Consider the following 18,500-nt stretch of genomic DNA (forward strand, 5'->3'; position numbering starts at 1 on the left):
CCACCCTATCTCATCCTGTCCTGCTTGCTGGGGAGCGTGTCACAGTACAGGATGTCTCCATCCTGCCACTTGCCCGAATGGGAAGTGGCCATACGGACCCCTCAATGAGGCTCCCGGGCGCTGCCTCTGCTAACTCCCCTGATGTGTGTGCACAGCTTCGGTGTGGTTTCAGCTGGGCAGAAAGACTTGTAACCTCATAGCACCCTACCTGTGGCCCTCCATGGCTTCCAGCTGGGATGGCTTCACACGAGCTGCTCTGGAGCAGTGCGGGCTGGGCCTACGTTTGTCTGTGCTCAGAGGGTTTGAGAGCTGAGCTTGTGGCAGCAGCGCTGTGCTGGCACTTGCAGGGGCTCTAGCACTGCTCTGGTTCCCACCGCCCACGAGGGTCACTGCTCAGTAAGGACCAGCACAGCCCTTGGGAGAGCCTGAGCACCTCAGGGGCTCTGAGGTCCCTACTCCTAACTGGCACCATTTGTGTTGGCGTGTCTTCCCTGCTTCACCACCCCTGTACCAAGCACCCAGTCTGCCCCGTGGCCACACGTGGCCCCAGCTCAGCAAAGGGATGCTGAGTGCTTGGGGCAGGGCAGGACAGGCTGGGTCAATGCCCATGCCTGTGGGGTGCTCAGGGAACCCCACAAGCCCCAGAGCTGTCTGACTCAGAAAGTACACAGCGGCACAGCGGGGGGATGAGTGCTGTTTAATGCTCCTTGCCCTCAGAGGAACTGACTCCACAGGGTGGGACAGGTCCCACATCATCACCCTTGATCAGGCTCCTGCCCCGTCCACCGCTCGTGAACTGCTGCAGGTAGAACTGTGCCGCGAGCTGTGTGGTCATCACCCGCAGCGCCAGGAAGGCAGCCACGACCTCAGAGATGAGGAAGGCCAGGAAAAGGCTGTGCACAGCCATCTCCAGCGGCAGCCGGATGATGTGGTCGTCCGTTAGCAGGAATAGCAGGAGGGGGAGCTGGATCAGGAAGGATAGAAGGAGGAACCCGGCAAGCTCAGGCACCTGTGTGGGCAGAGGCTGCTGAGGGGGGACGTGGATGCCCTTGATGGGGTGGGTCCCCCCTCTGTGGGGACCACAGCCCCAGGGTTACCCTGCCAGGGCCTCACAGGACTTGGCACCCTTACCTTCTCCTGCAGGTTCCCGATGTAACCCAGGTAGAGCCGGGCACCTTCAGTCAGTGTGAGGATGAGGAAGGCAGCGAGCAGGAGGAGCTGGTAGTAGCGAGGCAGCAGGCTGTACTGTAACAGGGGCACAGCCTCGTCCCAGCCAGCTCTGTGCCCGATGCCTCACACCCCACGCTCTGCCAGCCCCAACCATGCCGGTGCCCAGCCTTGCCTGCTCTGCCCCCCCAGTTTAACTTTCCCTGCCTGGAAAGTGGTTGCTCTCATGATTTCCATGTTCTTGGAAGGTGTGGGACAGGGCATTTTTAGTCAGGTGTGGGGACCCATTAGTCATGTGTGACCACCGGCATCCCACCTCCATTTACTGTGTCTCCTGCACATTAAACCTGGCCTGTGAGCTTCCCCCCCACCTGCCCACCGGACAGTACCTTCAGCTGCAGCATCATCCCCTCACCCAAGCACCAGAAGGGGAAGTAGCAGGCGTTGAAGTAGAGCATCATCTGGAGGGGGAGGCTGGCCAGCACCTCGTGGGCTAGGTAGGGCAAGGCAGGGCTGGGCAAGGCCCCCAGCATCCCCCCCACCCCAGCCTTGCTTCCTGTGGGGAGCCCCTGCCTCGCAGCGTGGGGGCAGCAGCGCTGGCCCTGGCTGTGCTGGTGGGGCTGCACCAGCTCTGCAGGAGCTTTGGCCCCAAGGCAGCCTGGCATGGCCCCCACCATCACCTGCAGCAAGAGCCACTGCTTGCAGCAAATGCCCTTAGTTTGCTCCAACTCGTTGCTGGTTGGGCACTGGGACCCTTTGCTGCCAGCAGTATTGACAGGCTGAGTGCCTGCAGTGCTGAAGCAGCAGCAAAACCTCCAGTCCCGCTCTGCTGAGCCCCCCGGGGGTACCTGGGCGGTAGATGTGAGCAGCGCCACTGTCCCGTGTCTTGTTATTGATGAAAAGGGAGCTGCTGAATGCCGTCAAGCCCCGCCGGAGGTTGAGGGGCAGGGGTGTTTGTGCGGCCATGGCCAGCAGCTGAGCCCCGCTCAGCCAGGATTAGCAGGAGGGTAGATAATGAGATGACAAGTCAGGCTAATGCGTGGGGCCACCCGGCCATTGGCTCCCACGGGACAAGGCGGCCGAGCCAGGAGGAAGACAGGCTCCTTGGCTGCAGCAATGAGGAGGGACGCGCCCCTTCTACATCTGCACAAGGAAACACGTCACTGGCTGGGGAAGGGCATTTATTGCCATGGTGAGAGCTCCCGGCCACCCACACAGGAGCCCAAGGATACAGAGCATCTCCCTTCCATAGTGGCTTACGGGGGCAGCAGCAGGTGGTGCCATCCCTCCACCGCCATGACAGGGACGTAACCTCCCCATGCACCCCACACAGTGCTCTGCTCTTCGGCACCCTCTCCCAGCTGCATTGTATCAGCATCATTATTGCTTAAAATTCCCTGACAGACGAGGATGCCTGTGAAAGATGAGGATGTGCCCCATACCGTGAACCCCTTCCCTGCAGACCCTGGCAGAAGGGCTATCACAGCTGGGGGTGCTCCTTGCCACAGCCCATGTTTCCAGTGGATCGCCGTCTCTGTGGTGGTCAAGATGACATTGATAAAATCGAGTCTCGAAGCTCCCAGACCCACAGAGCATTTTACCCTTCACTGGGATGGGCTGTCCCTGTCACAGTGGGGCTCTCGCAGGTGTCTGCACTGCTCCACTCAGCACCGCCGCTCCCTCCAGGGAGCCTCACTGACACCGCTGTGGCTCGGGGGCTCCTGGGAAGGGCGGTGTGTTGGAGGTGGTGTGTGCCAGGGGGTGGCTGAGCCAAAGCAGGATGGCAGAGGAAAGGGATGCTGCACTGGGGCCTTCACGGTCAGGCCTACCCAGCAGGCAGCGGCTCTTCTCATGATCTTCAGCCTTCAACCCGTCCCAGAAGGTGCCTTAGACAGAGCAGCCGCTGACGCCGACAGTGCCTGTCCGAGCTATTGCAAATATCGAGACTACTGCAAAAGTGGTTGTTAAGGGACAGGCACTGGCAAGGAACATGAGAAACCAAATAAAAAGAGGATTCTTCTGTTTGCTAAAGCCAAAATGAAGCTGTGGAGCTCATTGTCACAGGCTGCCAAGGAGAAAGAGGTGAGCAAAACATGATTAGACTAGTGCGTGACTCCCTCTCAGTCATGCTGATCAAGGGCTCAGAGGTGCAAGGACCCAGCCTCGCCAGGCAGCTCCTGCACAGTGAGCACAGTGCAGGGTGCTGCACATATCCTTCCTCAGGTTCTTCCTGGCCACCTGTGATGGGCTAGTGCTGACTAGATAATCTTTAAAGTCCCTTCCAACTCAAACCACTCTATCGTAACACCGCAGCATGGCTCCCATGATCCCACTCAGGACAGCTCCTTGCGTGTTCTTACAGTACCGCTGGGAAAAAATAAAAAATAAAAAAAATCCTACACTAAATGGATTTCACAGGCAATCAGACCAGGTATGGAAAAAGTACATCATGCTGTTAAGTGTTGGTCTGTTGCTAGATAAGGATGGTGAACTAAGGGAGGATGATGGATGAGAAGAAATACCCACAAGGTCCTTGTGGTCTATTTGGCCATACCTGGACAGGACATCTGGAGATGTTACTGGTGAGGACACACACTCCACTGTCTTGGGGGGTGCTAGCCACAACCTGTAACACTGCACATCTCATAGGTGGCACTTGGAAGGCTCATCTGGAGGCTTTTGGCCACCACCATGTAGCTGGGTTCATCTCCAACAAAGAAGAGGGGCACCAGCCCGCAGTGCGGGGGGGAGCGTGCCACTTCAGAACAGCAGAAAGGCCCCCAGGGATGTGTACTGTACCCCAAGGGTGTTGCCATAGCCTCCTTGGAAGCTGTACGAAGGAGCAAAGAGAGGCGCGAACACCAAGACATTGAGAAGCAGTGCTCACCCAGGCAACCAGCTTGTAATGCAAGCAAAGGCAAGGGCAGAGATCAAAGGATGAAGGCTGCGGCCATGGTTAACAGCTGGGAAGCAACCTCACAAGAAGCTGTGATTTTTTTTTTAACCAAGGCTTAGGGTATAAGGGAACTAAAAATAAGCCTATTATCCAGCACTGTGTCATAATGAGAAGATTCAGAAGGTTCTTGGATGTACAAGAAGGGAACGTGCTGGGCCTAACGCACAGTTCCATGGGTCCCACCAGCGCACAGGGTGAGATGCAGCCAGGAGCTGCAATGGGCAAAGCCCAGCATCTGAACGTGGGGTCCTGGGTCCAACACCATCCCACATAAGTGTGGAAGAGCAGTGCCTGCAAGGAGCAACATATCAGTGTCAGGATGTCCAGCTCCGCAAAGCAGCCCTGCTGTGACCTGGCACATGTCCTCAGGAAAGCCACAGGTGGTGACTAGGGTTTCTTGTGTCACGGGGTGATGTTCCCAGCTCCGTCTGAAGTAACCCCTCTGTAATAAGGGGGAATAGGACTTACTCCGCACACTGCAGGCTGTAAGCTGTGGTAGAAGGTATTTCCTCAGCCCTTGTGTGGTCTTCAGCACAGGGAGTACAAGGATGATGCCTGCCATACACTGTCTCATGCTAGATAGTGGATGAGACCCATCAGAGATGAAGGAGTCAAAGAGCACGCTCCTGAAACACAAAGCACCCTGCAAATGTGCCCAAGAGGACTTCAGAGGATGGTGCCTTTGGGTGAGCAGAAACACGGTTGCCTTGGAAGAGCTCAGCGAAGCTCTGCTGGAGAGCACATGGAGTATGGGACCTGCTGGCCTCACTTGGTGCAGAAGAAGTGCTGAAGACCCCCAGGCAGATCACACAGCACAACCAGGTGCGCTGCTGTGGCTCAGGCATGCTGTCCCCATCAGCTTCAGTCACAGACATGACACAAACCATGGGACTGGAGGCCTTGGGTTGCTGTGAGATAACTGGCATTTCAAGGAGCTTTGGACAGAGCCCTCCCTACAGGGCTATGGAAGACACTGGCCTGCCGCGGGCGTGTTAGGACTGATGCTAAAGAGAAGAAGAAAGCAGCAGCCTTTGTCCTGTGTGGAAAGGTAGAGAGCAGATGGAGCAGGCTGTGCTGGGGCTGCTGCCAGGACACACACTGAAGAAAGAAGGAGCAGAGCAGTAGGAAGTAAAGGGATAAAATCAAAATAACATCCCAGTGCTGCTGAGCAGCAGCAGAAAAGGAAGAAGGCCGTGGAAGGATTTAAGCAGTGTGATGGCAAACAGCAGCTCATGCTGACATGTCAGAACAGGGATTATTCAAATGTCACCTGCAGACTTTCCCTGGGCCTAGAAAAAACATGTACTGTGCTAGCTGGGGTGTGCACCTCCATCATCTGGCTGCACCAGTGGGATGGAGCTCAGGGATGACCCCCGCTGCCCCAGGTGTCTCCAGACACCCCAGCCAGGCAGGACAGGGAGCAGCCTGTAAGGGAGGAGCTGCCCAGCAGTCTGACTGCCCCAGCAGCAAGATACATGGTGCAAAACCACATCTGTTCACAGGGTTTGAGGATTCGGAGCTGCAGCTGGGCACTGCACACACATCCCTGCCTATGGTCACCACTGGTCACGCTGCCTGGGAAAAGCCCGGCAGCGAAGCAGAAGACACTGACCAGAGATATGACAGGTGACTGGTGACACTGCTATCCAAGCAAAGATCAGAGTCTGGAAATAAAGATGAGCTAGACATGGGACACATATAGGAACCCTCCACAGAGAAGATCCCAGCATCACCTGGCTGACCTGCTGAGCTGCACCCAAGGACTTGGAAGGAATCAGAAAAGATCCAGATCACAGAACAGCACTGGTTTCATTCATAAGGGGTGAATCAAATTAAAAATATAAATTATCTAGCTTTGGGATCAGAGTAAAACAATGACAGATGGAGAACAAAGTTCCCCCAGGACAGAGCACTGGAAGCTCTCCATGGGGAATCTCCTCCCCAGCTCTGCTCGGCTGACAGACATGGGGCTCTGGACTGGCCAGGCCCACTCCTGAGCTAGAGACGAAGCCCTTCTGCCAGCAAGAGGGGTAAAACACAGCTGCAGAGCACTGACATGGAGAGCTGAGATGAGAAAGGTAGCTTTGTCACCACGTGACAAAGAGCAGAGGACAATCAGAACACAAACACGGGCACGCTAGGCAAACCTGAGGCCATCCGCATGCTAAATCTCCCTGGCCACTCAGGGTGCTCCTGAGGGCTAGGGAGTGGCTGCAGGTCGGCAGGCAGGGGAGAGCCACAGGTGAATGCTGCAGCCATGCAATGTGCAGAGAGGGTGCGGATAATGGACTCCACAGGGATGTGCTGAGCAAGGAGGAAAGAGGATTTGGGAAGGGGAAATGTGCTGGAGAGCATGTATTGGCCACAGAGAGCAATGAAAGGCACTCATGCTATTAACAGGGACAACAGACGAGCTTGGGGCTCTCATTGTGCTACTTGATGAGTACAGATGCAGCTCCCACTGGCTCCCCTGACACCAGTGTCTGCAGTTCGCAGCAGCTCCTTGCCAGCCATGTGGTGCCCACGCTGGCTGCTGGTGCCAAGACTACTATCCCCAGGATCTGTTTCCCGACTTTCCAGTGTGAATTTCAGCTGCAGAACCCCAGGCCCGGTGGCTGGTGGGGCAAAGGAGCTGGCAGTTTGCACACACAGGAGCTACCTGGGAAGGTGACTTCTTGGTGAAAGAGGCCAGGTTCCTCCAAGTCTCAAAGGAAAATGATTCAGGTGCAGTATTTGAATTGCTCCATGGAGCTGCAGCTCTCTTCTTGAGGTGAGCACAGCATCAGGAGGTCGCAGCCATGTCTGGAGTTAGGAGCCTTTCCCTGTTAGCCAGGACATATCGCCAGTTCTAGCAGAGACAAAAACAAACAGCACTGTGAGATTTTTCCTGGCATGCGTAAGTGAAGCTGTTCAGCATGCTTCCCAAGCTGCTGGCCACACAGGTCAGGTGCTGCTCTGTCACAGCACTACGCTGCACCCAGTCTGGGCAGCACGGCAGCACCCTTCCCTCTGCCCTCACTCCATCCCAGGCAAAACTGAATTCAAACAGTATTTTTTTTAAACTTTTTTAACAAGCCCTTGTGGCATCCAGATGAAAATTCATGGAAAAGCACTGAATGACAGACATCCTCAGGGGCTGGAAGAATTCAACCAAATGGCAGGCATGCCATCCTGGCAGGTTTGGGCACCAGGGCTCTGCAAAGGACATATAGCAGCCGTGCCCTGCCTGGCATGGGCTTCTCCCAGCATGGCTCCTGCCAGCTCCACCACCCAACACATCATCATTGCCCACAGAGAGGCCAGTCTGGGTTGCAAAACAAGCACATGGTCATAATCAGCATCTCCATGCAGAAATTGGAGATGTGGCCCAAGCAGGGGACTGAGTGACCCTTCTGTGAGCCCTACACTCCCATGTGGATTCGAGACCCAAAACTGAACGTACTTGCCATGACGGACAAACAGCCTAAAAGGTGCGAATGCAGTAGGAGACAGAGAGAGAAAAAACATCTAGGATTAGGTGGTTCTGCTTGCTCTGTGCTCACCGAGTTGCCATGGCCCACCCCAACACAGGGGCCAGCAGCTCTCCGCACCTGCCTGGCCACCCACAAGAAATGGCCTCCTTCCCAGTCCCTCCCAGTTCCAAACTTGGTGGTCAGGAACCACTGCCTGATTCACAGACAAGGAGCACAACTCTCCCCCCCCACCACACACATGCATGCTGGAAGCTGGGCAGACCCTTGACATGCTCCCAGTGTGTCTGAGCTGGCTCTGGGCTCCCTGGGGGCTGGGCTGCTTCTTTCCCCAGGCTTTTGACAAGGCCTGGTTTTATTCCATATATGTAAGAGAAATATTTTTCATGTAGGCAAACTGCTCCTGGACAGCGACCCACATCCTGCAGCAGCAATCTCTTTCAAGGCTCCTCCCCAGCTGATCTCTGTACACAGGGGTACACTATTTCCTGTACAAAGTCTTAAAGAGAAGGTGAATGGAAAGAAGTGCACTTTGCCAGTGAACTATACCCTTACAAATGGGAGGCAGAGACAGTGAGGGCAAGCTTCCCTGAGCTGTGAGCTTTCCAGGCTGAGGGCCGCAATACTTGCACACAGGTGGTACCCCCAGACTTTCCTCTGCAGGTGCCCCCATGTGCCCAGGGGTGCCCTTGGCATCAGGCAGTGCTGCCCTGGTGGCAACAAGTGCTAGGCATGCCAGCCTCTCAGGCCAGCCTTTTGTCTCTGGCCCAGGGGGAAACAATCCCATCAAGACTCTGCAAGGATATGGATCCTGATCCTGGTGTTCAAGACACATCCCCTGTGTGCAGGATGCAGTCTAGGAGGAGGCCGGGAGGCAGCACACGGGGTGAAGGAATGAGTGGGGCAAGCAGGGAGATGTGAGCAGTGTACAGGATGGGAAAGAGCTGCCTGGTGCTAGTGGTGTCCTGGCTGGGGATGCTCAGCCTTGCCTTGTGCCATGAGGGTAAGCTCAGCCCCAGCACCACTGGTTCCTGCAGTGCACCTACTTACTCCACATCACGCTTTCGGATGGTCCTGCCGGCAGCCAGGACCTCAGCCACCTTGGAGACGATAGGATCGTAGTTCATGCTGGCCACAGCCACCACCTCGTCACTCCTAGAGCCAGGCAGAGCAGAGCAGTTAGAACAGCCCAGGGTGGCCACATCTCCATCACCCACAAAGCAATATGCTGGAGAGAAGCGGGAAGCAAAGAAAAACACCCTCTGCTCCAGGGCCAGGACATGTCCCAGGGTGTGAGCACTGCAGGGACTGTGACGTGGGACAAGAACAGGAGAGGACTTGTAGCAGGTGCTCGAGGCTGGCCCCACTGGTCTCATGGGCTGGCCTGGTGAGCAGCACCAGGGTGCCTAGAGCTGTCTCCATCCCACTGCCCAGCAGTGGGACCCCAGACACCTAAGGGAGGTGGGATGGAGACAGCTCTGGGCACCCTGGCACCTGGGAGAAACGCCAGAAAAGGTGGATCTGGTGGTGGATAAAAAAACTGCAAGGATGCCCAGTGGTCACTGTCAACCACACAGCTTTGCTGCCCTGTGCTGAGGGAGCAGAGGGGATGTTAGCAGGGACTTCCCAGTGGCACACTTGGTTTTGCTGCTCCACATCACTTCCTGATCTACTCCTTGGAACAAGAGCACGCACCTCTGAGCTTGCTCCACAGACAGCAACAACCACATATCAGGTTCTGAGCAGAGCAGGGCTCCTCAACAGACACCTAATGAAGCACCAGGACAACTGGGTGGCCAACTCCACATCCAGCAGCACATCCCAGTCTGGCCGACCTGATAGTCAGGATCCCATTGCTGGTGGCACAACACAAGATCAAAGGCTGAATGTGAAATGAATGAAGCAGAAGGAAGGAAGATGTAAAAATGCTGGAGAAGATTTGGATTAAGATGAGAAGGCACAGGACAAATGAGAAGGGCACCTCTGCTTTGAGGTCTGCAAAATTCAGCCTGAGCATAAATCTGAGCATAAATAAGTCTGGCTCAGGAGATGACTCATAAATAGGTAACCAAATAAACAAACAATTTAATTATTAGAGAAGGTGCATAAGATATTAAATACTGGTGATGTTGTTGAATAAGCTGAGGAGTAGAAGCACCCAACAAATCAAGATCTGCTATTCAATCTGTTGCCAAAGAGCTCCATGACCAACAGAGAAAAGACCAGCATGGGGGAGAAACACGTGCCTGGCCTGAGAGGAGGAGAGCAGAAGCCATGCTTCAGAGAAAACTTCATCTTCATGGAGCCATGACAGTTGAAGTCCTCTCTCTTAGCTGTCCCACAGAGCCATGGGGCAGCATGAGGCTTCCCTCTCCCACAAGCACGCACAGGAATGTAGAGCAGATCATAAGCCTTGAATCTTCTCCAGAGACACTGAGCTCTTCCAAACTGGCCAGACCCAGAGACAGACCGACCTCAGGCAGGCTCCTTCAGAGGCTGGACCTGCGGTTCCTGCCCAAACGCAGAGGAGTCCTGTGGAGCCAGCACAAAACAGTATGTGAGAGCCACTGCATTGACCAGAGCTCTAGAAAGGCTTGGGTGCCATTGGAAATCCCACCCTGAGCCTACTCAGCTCACTGCAGAGATGTGCACGTACAGCAGAGGGGCATTTCTGCTAGCATGTGGCTCTTCCATCCAGCAGACAAGGTAAGAATGAGCAGTAATGGATGGACATTGATGAGACACACGTTCACACTGGAAAACAAGCACCCATGGCAGGCAGTAAGGATAACTAACCACCCGAGAAGATCACAAAGCATGTGTGTGTTCAGCTGAATTGCCTGCTGGGCTGTTACATTTGAGGCCTGTTGCTGTGATGTATAAGAGCTCTCCAACTTCTGAGCCTGGATCTCCTCATCTGGTTGGCCTTACGTCTTGTGTAACATGAGTGAGGTCCTCCACTCTCCCCAGGACTGGACAACCTTCCCTAAGGACATAACTCCCATCTGTGCAGAGACTGACAATTTTGTTTATGGAATACAGCTAGTCTCCTTGAAGATACTTGCAGCAGTATTTGACAGAACTGCACTGCAGATTTCCTCTTTTCCTGTTGCCCCGAAATTCAGAAATACAATCTACAAGTGAGAACACCTTCCACACCATCCCCCAGGTGCACCTATCACACAGGGCCTTGACCACAGATCCTGCACCACTGCTTGATGTCTTCAGTGTTCAGCACACAAAAGGCAGCTGAGATTTCAGGACTCCTGGGAGGCTCCCTACCACTGCCACACCACAACACATGTTCATGACACTTCAGTGGTTTCCTCCATGTGCCTCTGGCCTCTGCGGGTGATAGCAGGTGTGCTTTCTTTCCTCCTTCTGCTCTTCTTTCCTTCAAACACTGTTTGTTCTGTGCCAGGATGCAAGAGGCTTGCTGCAGAGGGAACAGTGACAGCACTTTGCCAAGTGAGAGGCCTCAGTTTATCCATTAACGCTTGCACAAAATGGTTGGTGTATGCAAGAAGCCAGCAAATTCTAGGCTGGATGCTGTTTTAAACTACAGTCTGTCCACTGTGCAACCTCATGTGAAGATCACTAATGTCCAACACAGACGCCAGAAAGAGCATCCTGCCTCTGGGGACAGCAGCTGAAAGACTACGAACTCAAATGCTCTTGAACCCTGCACTGACAATTGATCCAGGAGGTTCTCTCACCCAAGTGAGATGCTGTCTTGTACTGACACAGGCAACCACGGTACATGGATCAAATGTGGAGATTTCAAAGCTTTGTTCTTCCTGAGTGCAGCCAGCTCCCAGCTGCGCTGGTGGGGGAAGGAGAATGAAAGATGAGGATTTCTGCTCCCAAATGAGAAACAGAAAGTGGATGGAGTGGGAAAGATGTGCTGTTCTGAGGGAAGGAATAACCAAGGTAAGCAATGGAGAGCAAAAAGACATAATTCTGCCATCTGGGATGTGAATGCAGCCCAAACATTTCTATCAGCAATAAAAGTGACAGATGGTCCTTTTGTGAAATAATTTGTAGGGCAATGGTGAACTGGAGAATCCCACATCAGTAGTGGCTTGTAAACATTTTGTCTGACAGACAGGGAAGGCCAGCAGGAGTCCCTTTTTTTCAAGTGGTCTTTTGAGGCAACAAGTGTGCCCTTTCTGAAACTGGGACTGTGAATAATCAGAAGTCTTGGCCTAAAGACTGAGGGAAGGTGAATCACTGTGGATGTGCACTGTGTCTATATGGCCTTCCCTTCCTCTGCAGGGTTTCCTCTGGAAATGGTGCACCCTAAGGAAGACAACCACAGCTACCCAGTGGATCTCCCATGATCTCCAAGGTCTTAGGGACTAGGATGACATCGGCCTGTTCTGGAAGAGGTGCTGTGGTGAACATAGTGTCCCATGAGGACAACTGCAAGGCACCCCATCCCATGCACATCCCCGCACAGGGCCTCATGCTGACCTCTCAGCAGCTCACCCTCAGCTCTGAATGTGGGTAAACAAACAGTTTTATTCTTCAAACTCTGGAAAAGAAAAGAGTTTTATTATGAAAGTCAATGCTGAGAGCAGGCTCTGGGAATGGGCATCACCAGTGTTTCATGCAGGAACCGAACCAGTGCACACCAGAAGTCCAAACCATCAGGTGGATGTGGAAAGCAGGAGGAGATGGCCTGTTTGGGACAGTGTCCTCAATCCAAAAGCATTAGTACCAGTAGCAGGACTATCACCAAACAAGAAGAAAAGGAAGAAATGCTCCCAGTCGCCTCTCACAACTGGGCAGTGAGAGAGGAACCAGCCCGAGCCCCGCCAGCTGCAGTACCTCTGGCTCTCTGCACAGGATGCCGTCCTACCACACCAAAGCCATCTCCTGGGGCCCCTCCTGGGTGGCAGAAGAAGGCAGCTCTCAGCACCCACCCCATGTCAGTGCTAGACCCAGTGTGAGGCCCTGCACCACGCAGGGGATTAGTCACCTTGCTCAGGGCCTTCCTCTTCAAAGGGCTCTACAGATGTTTTATTAAAGTGGTCTGGCATTTCCTTTCTAATTAGGGTTGGGATAAATAGCTAAATCTGTTGGGCTCTGATATGGGAAGGAGGAATAGGATGATAGTTCAAAGATTGTATGCTGGAAAGAAATACATGCCACTGCAGCTCTCAGGTGCCCAAACTGATAGTACTGCATTTTCTGCAAGCAGATGACTGCCAGTGATTCCATGGGACCAGTGATGGGCCAACATGAAGGGACAGCACAATGGGACAACACAGTGGCTGCAGGTATCAAAGTTGTGGCAAAAGCACACTAACTCTGCAAAACCACTGCAGCAAAACTTGAAATGGGTTTTAATATTCCCCTGTCTTGTGCTCACTGTGCAAGCTGTGTATTTTAAACAACAGGAGCAGCTCCAGCCAAGGGACACAGCCAGAGCAGAGCACTGGGGGCATGGCTGGCTGGTGGCAGTGGGTGACACAGCGCTGAGCTCGATGGGTATGGCTGAGAGGAGATGAGCTGCTGGGCTCCATCCTGAAGCCATGTGGACAAGAGGTCACCCTCGGAGATAGGGACACAATGGGGAGGCAGCAACAGGGGGACAAGAGTGGCCAGCCCAGTGAGGTGATCTCTGCAGAGCAGGAGATGGATCCTGCCAAGAGCTCCCTGCCAATCCCCGCATGAGCACGGGTCCCTGCTGGCCTTACAGCTGCACTTGGCAGCCCTTGCTCTTGAGGCTCTTCAAATCACTTGAAGAAATCCCCTTCCTCTCCAGGCATGAGGAAGCTCTTTGGCCATTGACTTCAGATTAAAATGGGATAAAGGAAACAAAAGAACAAACAGCAGCAAATATTCTGGGAATAAATTTACAACACATAGTCTTTCCAGTCTAAACAGCCAGCTGTCTAAACAGCCAAGGCAATGGCTATTGACATCCTAGCTGTCAACAGATCTCAGGAAAAGTATTCCCAAACAGTCTCCCAGCCATGGGGATAGCTGCATTTCAGTACAGGTGTAGTAAAAGCTCCTGAACTCTTGCTAACTTTCACAGCTTGTTAATAGACAGGAGAGTTTTCAAAGCTTAACTTGTCAAACCAGAAACAGAAACAGCGATGCCTGACCAGTCCAGCCTTGGTCATAAATACTAACACATTGTCGATATGGGAAGGAAATTTTTGAAGGAAATAGTGAGCAACAAATTAACAGAAGCCATTATTTGCTCTCAGATGATAGGTGATCAAATCTGGCAGAGATACTAGGTCCAAGGAACTGCTTAACTTGCTTTACACTCAGCACATCATTTCTCTAGTGCCTGGCACTAATGCATCTGTGTGTGCAGTTTTATTAATGTCCTGCAACATCAGTGTCCAGACAGAAACAAAACTGACTGAAAGAATCTCCGGCAAAAATATTTTCCAGCCTAGCAGAACAAGCTGAGACAAATGTCCATGTAGGGACATGGAGAAGAGAAACACTTACTTGGTATAAAATGCAACAAACTTCAGTTCATCTAAGTCCCCTTGAATCACAACATCATCAAATCCTTCCCCATGGCCTGAAAGACAAAGAAATCATGGGTTGGAGCAGGTGAGTCCCTGCCCTGCAGTCCCACAGGCAGGTGGATGGCACTGGTCACGCTCCCCTCCAGCCTCCCAGCCTCACCCTGCCACTGCTGGGGAGGCTCAGCTTCACCCTGCTGCTGTACCTCCTCCCCTGTGTGGCACCGTGAGGTGACACCTCCCTCCCCTATGTCTTCCTGCACCTCCCGGTGCAGTCTTGTGTGAAATGACTTGGTGACAACACCTGTACCAGCCTAGACCTCAGCGTGGGGGAGAAGGAAAGGGATGAACCCACATGATCACAGGACAGTTGCTGAGAAAACAATTTCCAGAGCAAATGTTTTGCTCTACTTTTTATTTGCTTAGTTTGCCCATGGAATAAAAGATTGGACCTCACTTCTTTCCTGTGGATTCAGCTCTGGCCCTAAGAAAGAGTGTTTTAATCCAGAGCTAGAGAAGAGGGAGTCATCCGGTAGTCACTAAGAGATGGGCATTGGAAGACACGGGTACAAAGAAGCACCCATGCTTGCTCAAAGAGGCGCATGTTCACAGAGACTCCTTGTTCATGCTGGGCAATCCTAAGCAGCCACAGAAGCCCTTCTGGCCTTGCAAAACAAGAGATGTCCCTCCACAGCCACCCTGGGCCAGATGAAAGAGCTGGAAGAAAAGGCCCTGCGAGGTGTCCTGTGCCTGTAGGCAGAAGAGTTTCAGAGGAGACACAAAAACTATTATGTGCAAGGAAGGAAAGCAGACCTAAGACAGACGCTGGCCCAGAGGGGACACAGAAGAGAAGGTGGCTGTGACTTCTGTATCCCATGGCACCTCCACCAGCACAATCTCTACGGCAGCCCTGGGGACCCCCTCACCTGCATATCGAATGCTCTTCCCAAACATAGCAGTCCACAGGTAGGGGATGGTGCTGATCTCCGTGCCATGGGCCAACATGTTCAGTGCTGCTATACGGCCTGGAAGGCAGAAGCAGCAGAATAAGCAATAGAGCTCTGAGTCTGAGCAAGCATCGGGCCCTCAGGCCACAGCACAGCTCAGGTCATCAGCATCAGCATCCCTAGTCCAGGAGCACAGGAAGACCAATACCTTCTGCTTCAGCTAAAGTAACCATACAGCAGCAAGAACCTTCACAGAGGAAACCCAACGCATCTTCCATGGCTGGGCTTGGAGGAGTCATCCAGCGGTGCAGCTCTTACTGACTCCTCACCTCCATCAGCACTAACATGCTTATGAGCCCATCTCAACACAGCTTCTGCAATGTTAACAGGGCTGAAGCGTGTTGAGCTCCCACCACAAATATGGTGGGACAGATAAAACCCCAAGGGTCACAGAGACTTACTGAAGAGTCACTGCCCCAGCAGCATGGTTAGACGTGTCCAGGTGGGTTGTGTTCAAAGGCAGGGTAACCTTGAAGGTCTAGTTCCAGAACATCTCCCCCAAGACACCCATTGGGAAGTCAACTAGATGGAAAGCTCAAAGGCAGCCAGGGCTTCCAGGCTGGCTGGTATTTGAGCTGTCATGGGGCAGCTCGAAGTCCTGAGCTGGCCATTCACTCTGGGAGCTATAGGATCCAGCCCTGGGCAGCCCAGCTGGGGATGTGTGCCTGCAGCCTCTCACCCTATGAGCTGATGGGTGCAGCATGAAATGCTTCTGACCCTCTCCGGGGCAAGGAGAAGATCAGGCTCCTGCAGGGACTGATCTCCTAGGGACGCCTTGGTCTAGGAGTAATGAGTGTAATGAGTGATCGTCAGTGTGTGTACGTCAAGAAGGCTGACAAATGAATAGGTAATGGACAGTATAAAATACACATTTCCAAATGTTGAATACAACTACACAGTTTCCATGTTCTCAGTTCTCATTCTCTTCTTAAAGTGTTGGAAATTTCCTGGGTATCTGGAAAAGGCTCTTCTCCTTAAGCAATTTTTGCTGCTGCAAAGGGACTGAAAAGCACCTACCATGCATATGGGCCATCTGCCAGTGAGGAACGTTCACTTTCTTATTGTTCCTCAAGGCCAGCGGGAACATCACAGTGTCACCAGCTGCAAACACTCCGGGGATGTTGGTCTGCATCATCTGAAGGGAGGAAGCAGAATTGCATGTAGGTGGGGTTTGCACCCTACAGGAGCAGCCAACAGGGAACTGCCTGAGACCCACCAAGGTCCCCAGGGGCAGGAGGCGTGTGTGTGTGTGGACACCCACAGCATCCAGGGCCAAAAGAGCTGAGGTTTTGCAAACCCATCGCTTCAAGGAGGGTGTGCTGGCCCAAGCGTATGGCAGTCCTCACATCTCAGCATCTAGGGACAGACTGTCACCGCGCTGGTGGTTCAGAGGCCAAGGCAAGTCCAGCTTGGAGGAGCCAGTGTGACCAAGACAGCTGCAGCTGTGGGGGCTAAAACACCAGGCTCACCTTGTTGACCACAATGAAGCCTTTGGAGTCGATGTTGATGCCACTCTGCTTGAGAAATCCCGTTGCTGGCACTGCACCTGCAGGGGAAAGCAAAAGGCTGTTTTTCCTCTAGCCCTCATAAATCTGTTGTGGATTGTTGACTGTTGTGAAGCAGTCAATAAAACAACAGGAGAATGAAACTGGAATCTTGTGATTCTTCCAGTATGCAATGTTTAGAAAAGTTACCATTAGTTAGGGGCTTTTTCCTCCCCAAGTGTCAAGGAGAAAAATACTGTCTTCTATGGCAGCAGCAGCAATAAAATAAAATAATATAAATAAATAAATAAATAAATAAATACAACAGATGGAAAAAAGTTTGGGCTGTAAGAAAATAAAAAATTGAGAGAATTAAATTGAATGTTTTTTTCTGAAAAAAAAAAAAAGAAAAAGAAACTTAATATCACCCAAATGTTTTCAACTTCATTTTATGGGAGTTAGGACCTAGAAAAGACTTTTTCAGCTTTGCTACAGATACAAGCATAGGGTGGAAGCTGGTACACCTCTACCTGCACCCTTCAGCCACCTGGCCAGGAGGAAGATGACTGCCCCGTCTCCTCCAGCACCAGCACTGTCGAAGCAAAGCACTGCTGGCCTGATGGGACCAGCACTCAGCAACACAGCAACAGCCCCTTACCTATACCAACGACACAAACGTCTGCACGTAGGACCTTCCCACTCTTCAGCACCACCTCCTTCAACTTTACAGGAGAGAGGGGGAAATTACAGTTATTTCAGAGACAAAAAAAGAAAAACCCTGTAGCAGCAGCAAGCGAAACTAGCTTCTTGCTTCATTTCTGACATGCAATTTGGCCGTAGTTCCTTATAATGGCAAGAAGAAGAGTTTCAGAGACCACCAAGGGAGTCCTGCAGGTGCTTTCTAGGGACAGGGTTAAAACCATGCAGTGCTTCAGCAGGGTCACCCTCAATGCTCTCTCTGTCCCTCCAGGATCTCAGAGCAACAAAACCATCCCAAACACTGTGGCTGGAGCACACTTGCTCCTGGGGGCTAAGCTCAAGAATATGAATTTCAGGGGCTGGGAAAGAGAGAGGGCAAAAGCCCAGCAATGAAGGGGACGGCAGCCCCAGGGTGAGATGTGGCCACCTCTCGCCCCAGGGGAGCCTTCGCCACACTGTACCTTGTTCTCCTGCTCCCGCAGCTCCGACACCTCAGTCTGCATGTAGAACTTCACCCTGTGGTTCTCAAACATCTGTGGGGACAGCAGGCACATCACAGCCCCACACTGCCCCACCCTCATGCCTTGGCACCCTCTGCGCTCCCTTCCCTGCCTTCAGGTCCTCGGCTGTTCTGGAACAGGCCCATCCTCTTCCCTCCCATGCAAACCCAGGCCAGGCCCTTTCACAGCAAGCAGCCCCCAGAGGGGAAGGTCCAGCCCAGTCTTCCTCAGGGGTATTACTGTATAGCACCTTCACATCTTAATCAATAAATCAGCTTTTAGAATAACTGCATCAGCAAGTTAATGAATGTTATAGAATGGAATCATGGAATCATAGAATGGCTTGGGATGGAAGGGACCTTAAAGATCACCTAGTTCCAACCCCCTGCCATGGGCAGGATGCCACCCACTAGATCAGGTTGCCCAGGGCCTCCTCCAACCAGTCCCTGAAACCTCCAGGGATGGGGCATCCACAATCTCTCTGGGCAACCTGTTCCAGTGCCTCACACCCTCTGAGGGAAGAATTTCCTCCTAACCTCTAATCTTAATCTCCCCTCTTTTAGTTTAAAACCATTCCCTCTTGTCCTTCATTATCTGTCTCAGCAAAAAGTTGCTCTCCATCTTTTTTATAAGCCCCCTTTTAGAATTGAAAAGCTGTAATAAGGTCACCCCTTCTCTTCTGTAGGCTGAACATCCCCAGCTCTCTCATAGGAGAGGTGCTCC

The 18,500-nt window shown here is 52.7% G+C and overlaps 2 protein-coding genes across 11 annotated transcripts in view; both read right to left on the reverse strand.

Moving 5' to 3' along the window:
- On the reverse strand, nucleotides 1-2,176 carry LOC308179168 (transmembrane protein 17B-like). 3 transcript variants are annotated; one of them, XM_080558936.1, is made up of 4 exons: nucleotides 2,016-2,176; nucleotides 1,557-1,660; nucleotides 1,132-1,245; nucleotides 1-1,009 (listed from the first exon to the last, which is right to left on the reverse strand). In XM_080558936.1, the coding sequence occupies exons 1-4, from the start codon at nucleotides 2,131-2,133 to the stop codon at nucleotides 698-700; spliced, it is 648 nt and encodes a 215-aa protein (XP_080415062.1). In that variant the 5' UTR covers nucleotides 2,134-2,176; the 3' UTR covers nucleotides 1-697. The 3 variants fall into 3 exon arrangements, with proteins under 3 accessions (XP_080415062.1, XP_080415061.1, XP_080415060.1); XM_080558935.1 differs by lacking the exon at nucleotides 2,016-2,176 and having other exon boundaries at nucleotides 1,132-1,218; nucleotides 1,557-1,885; XM_080558934.1 differs by lacking the exon at nucleotides 2,016-2,176 and having other exon boundaries at nucleotides 1,557-1,885.
- A 155-nt stretch (nucleotides 2,177-2,331) lies between these two features.
- AIFM3 (AIF family member 3) overlaps nucleotides 2,332-18,500 on the reverse strand; it is a 61,046-nt gene continuing 44,877 nt past the window's right edge. The window contains exons 13-22 of one of the 8 annotated variants that reach the window (XR_013940196.1): nucleotides 17,739-17,810; nucleotides 17,237-17,300; nucleotides 16,564-16,640; nucleotides 16,112-16,229; nucleotides 15,014-15,112; nucleotides 14,068-14,143; nucleotides 8,644-8,748; nucleotides 7,566-7,586; nucleotides 6,783-6,971; nucleotides 2,332-3,232 (exon numbers count right to left, since the gene is read on the reverse strand). Coding sequence is in view for 4 of the 8 variants with exons in the window: in XM_080558923.1 (XP_080415049.1) it covers nucleotides 6,932-6,971; nucleotides 7,566-7,586; nucleotides 8,644-8,748; nucleotides 12,424-12,483; nucleotides 14,068-14,143; nucleotides 15,014-15,112; nucleotides 16,112-16,229; nucleotides 16,564-16,640; nucleotides 17,237-17,300; nucleotides 17,739-17,810 (732 nt within the window). In the remaining 4 variants the exon portion in view is untranslated. Of the gene's footprint in view, nucleotides 6,997-7,565; nucleotides 7,587-8,643; nucleotides 8,749-9,839; nucleotides 10,126-12,423; nucleotides 12,484-14,067; nucleotides 14,144-15,013; nucleotides 15,113-16,111; nucleotides 16,230-16,563; nucleotides 16,641-17,236; nucleotides 17,301-17,738; nucleotides 17,811-18,500 lie in introns of those variants that run through there. The other 7 variants (XM_080558923.1, XR_013940195.1, XM_080558925.1 and 4 more) reach the window with 7 other exon arrangements.

Source organism: Anser brachyrhynchus (assembly GCF_964034855.1).
Source record: "Anser brachyrhynchus genome assembly, chromosome: 17".
In the NCBI taxonomy this organism is placed as follows: Eukaryota; Metazoa; Chordata; class Aves; order Anseriformes; family Anatidae; genus Anser; species Anser brachyrhynchus.

Bases quoted from the DNA above. Each gene is read 5' to 3' on its own strand.
- LOC308179168 (XM_080558934.1), bottom strand. From the start codon at position 1,844: ATGGTGGGGGCCATGCCAGGCTGCCTTGGGGCCAAAGCTCCTGCAGAG. The intron at 1,246-1,556 runs GTACTGTCCGGT...CCCCTGTTACAG, and splicing joins GGATGATGCTGCAGCTGAAG to TACAGCCTGCTGCCTCGCTA. The intron at 1,010-1,131 runs GTAAGGGTGCCA...CTGCCCACACAG, and splicing joins TCGGGAACCTGCAGGAGAAG to GTGCCTGAGCTTGCCGGGTT.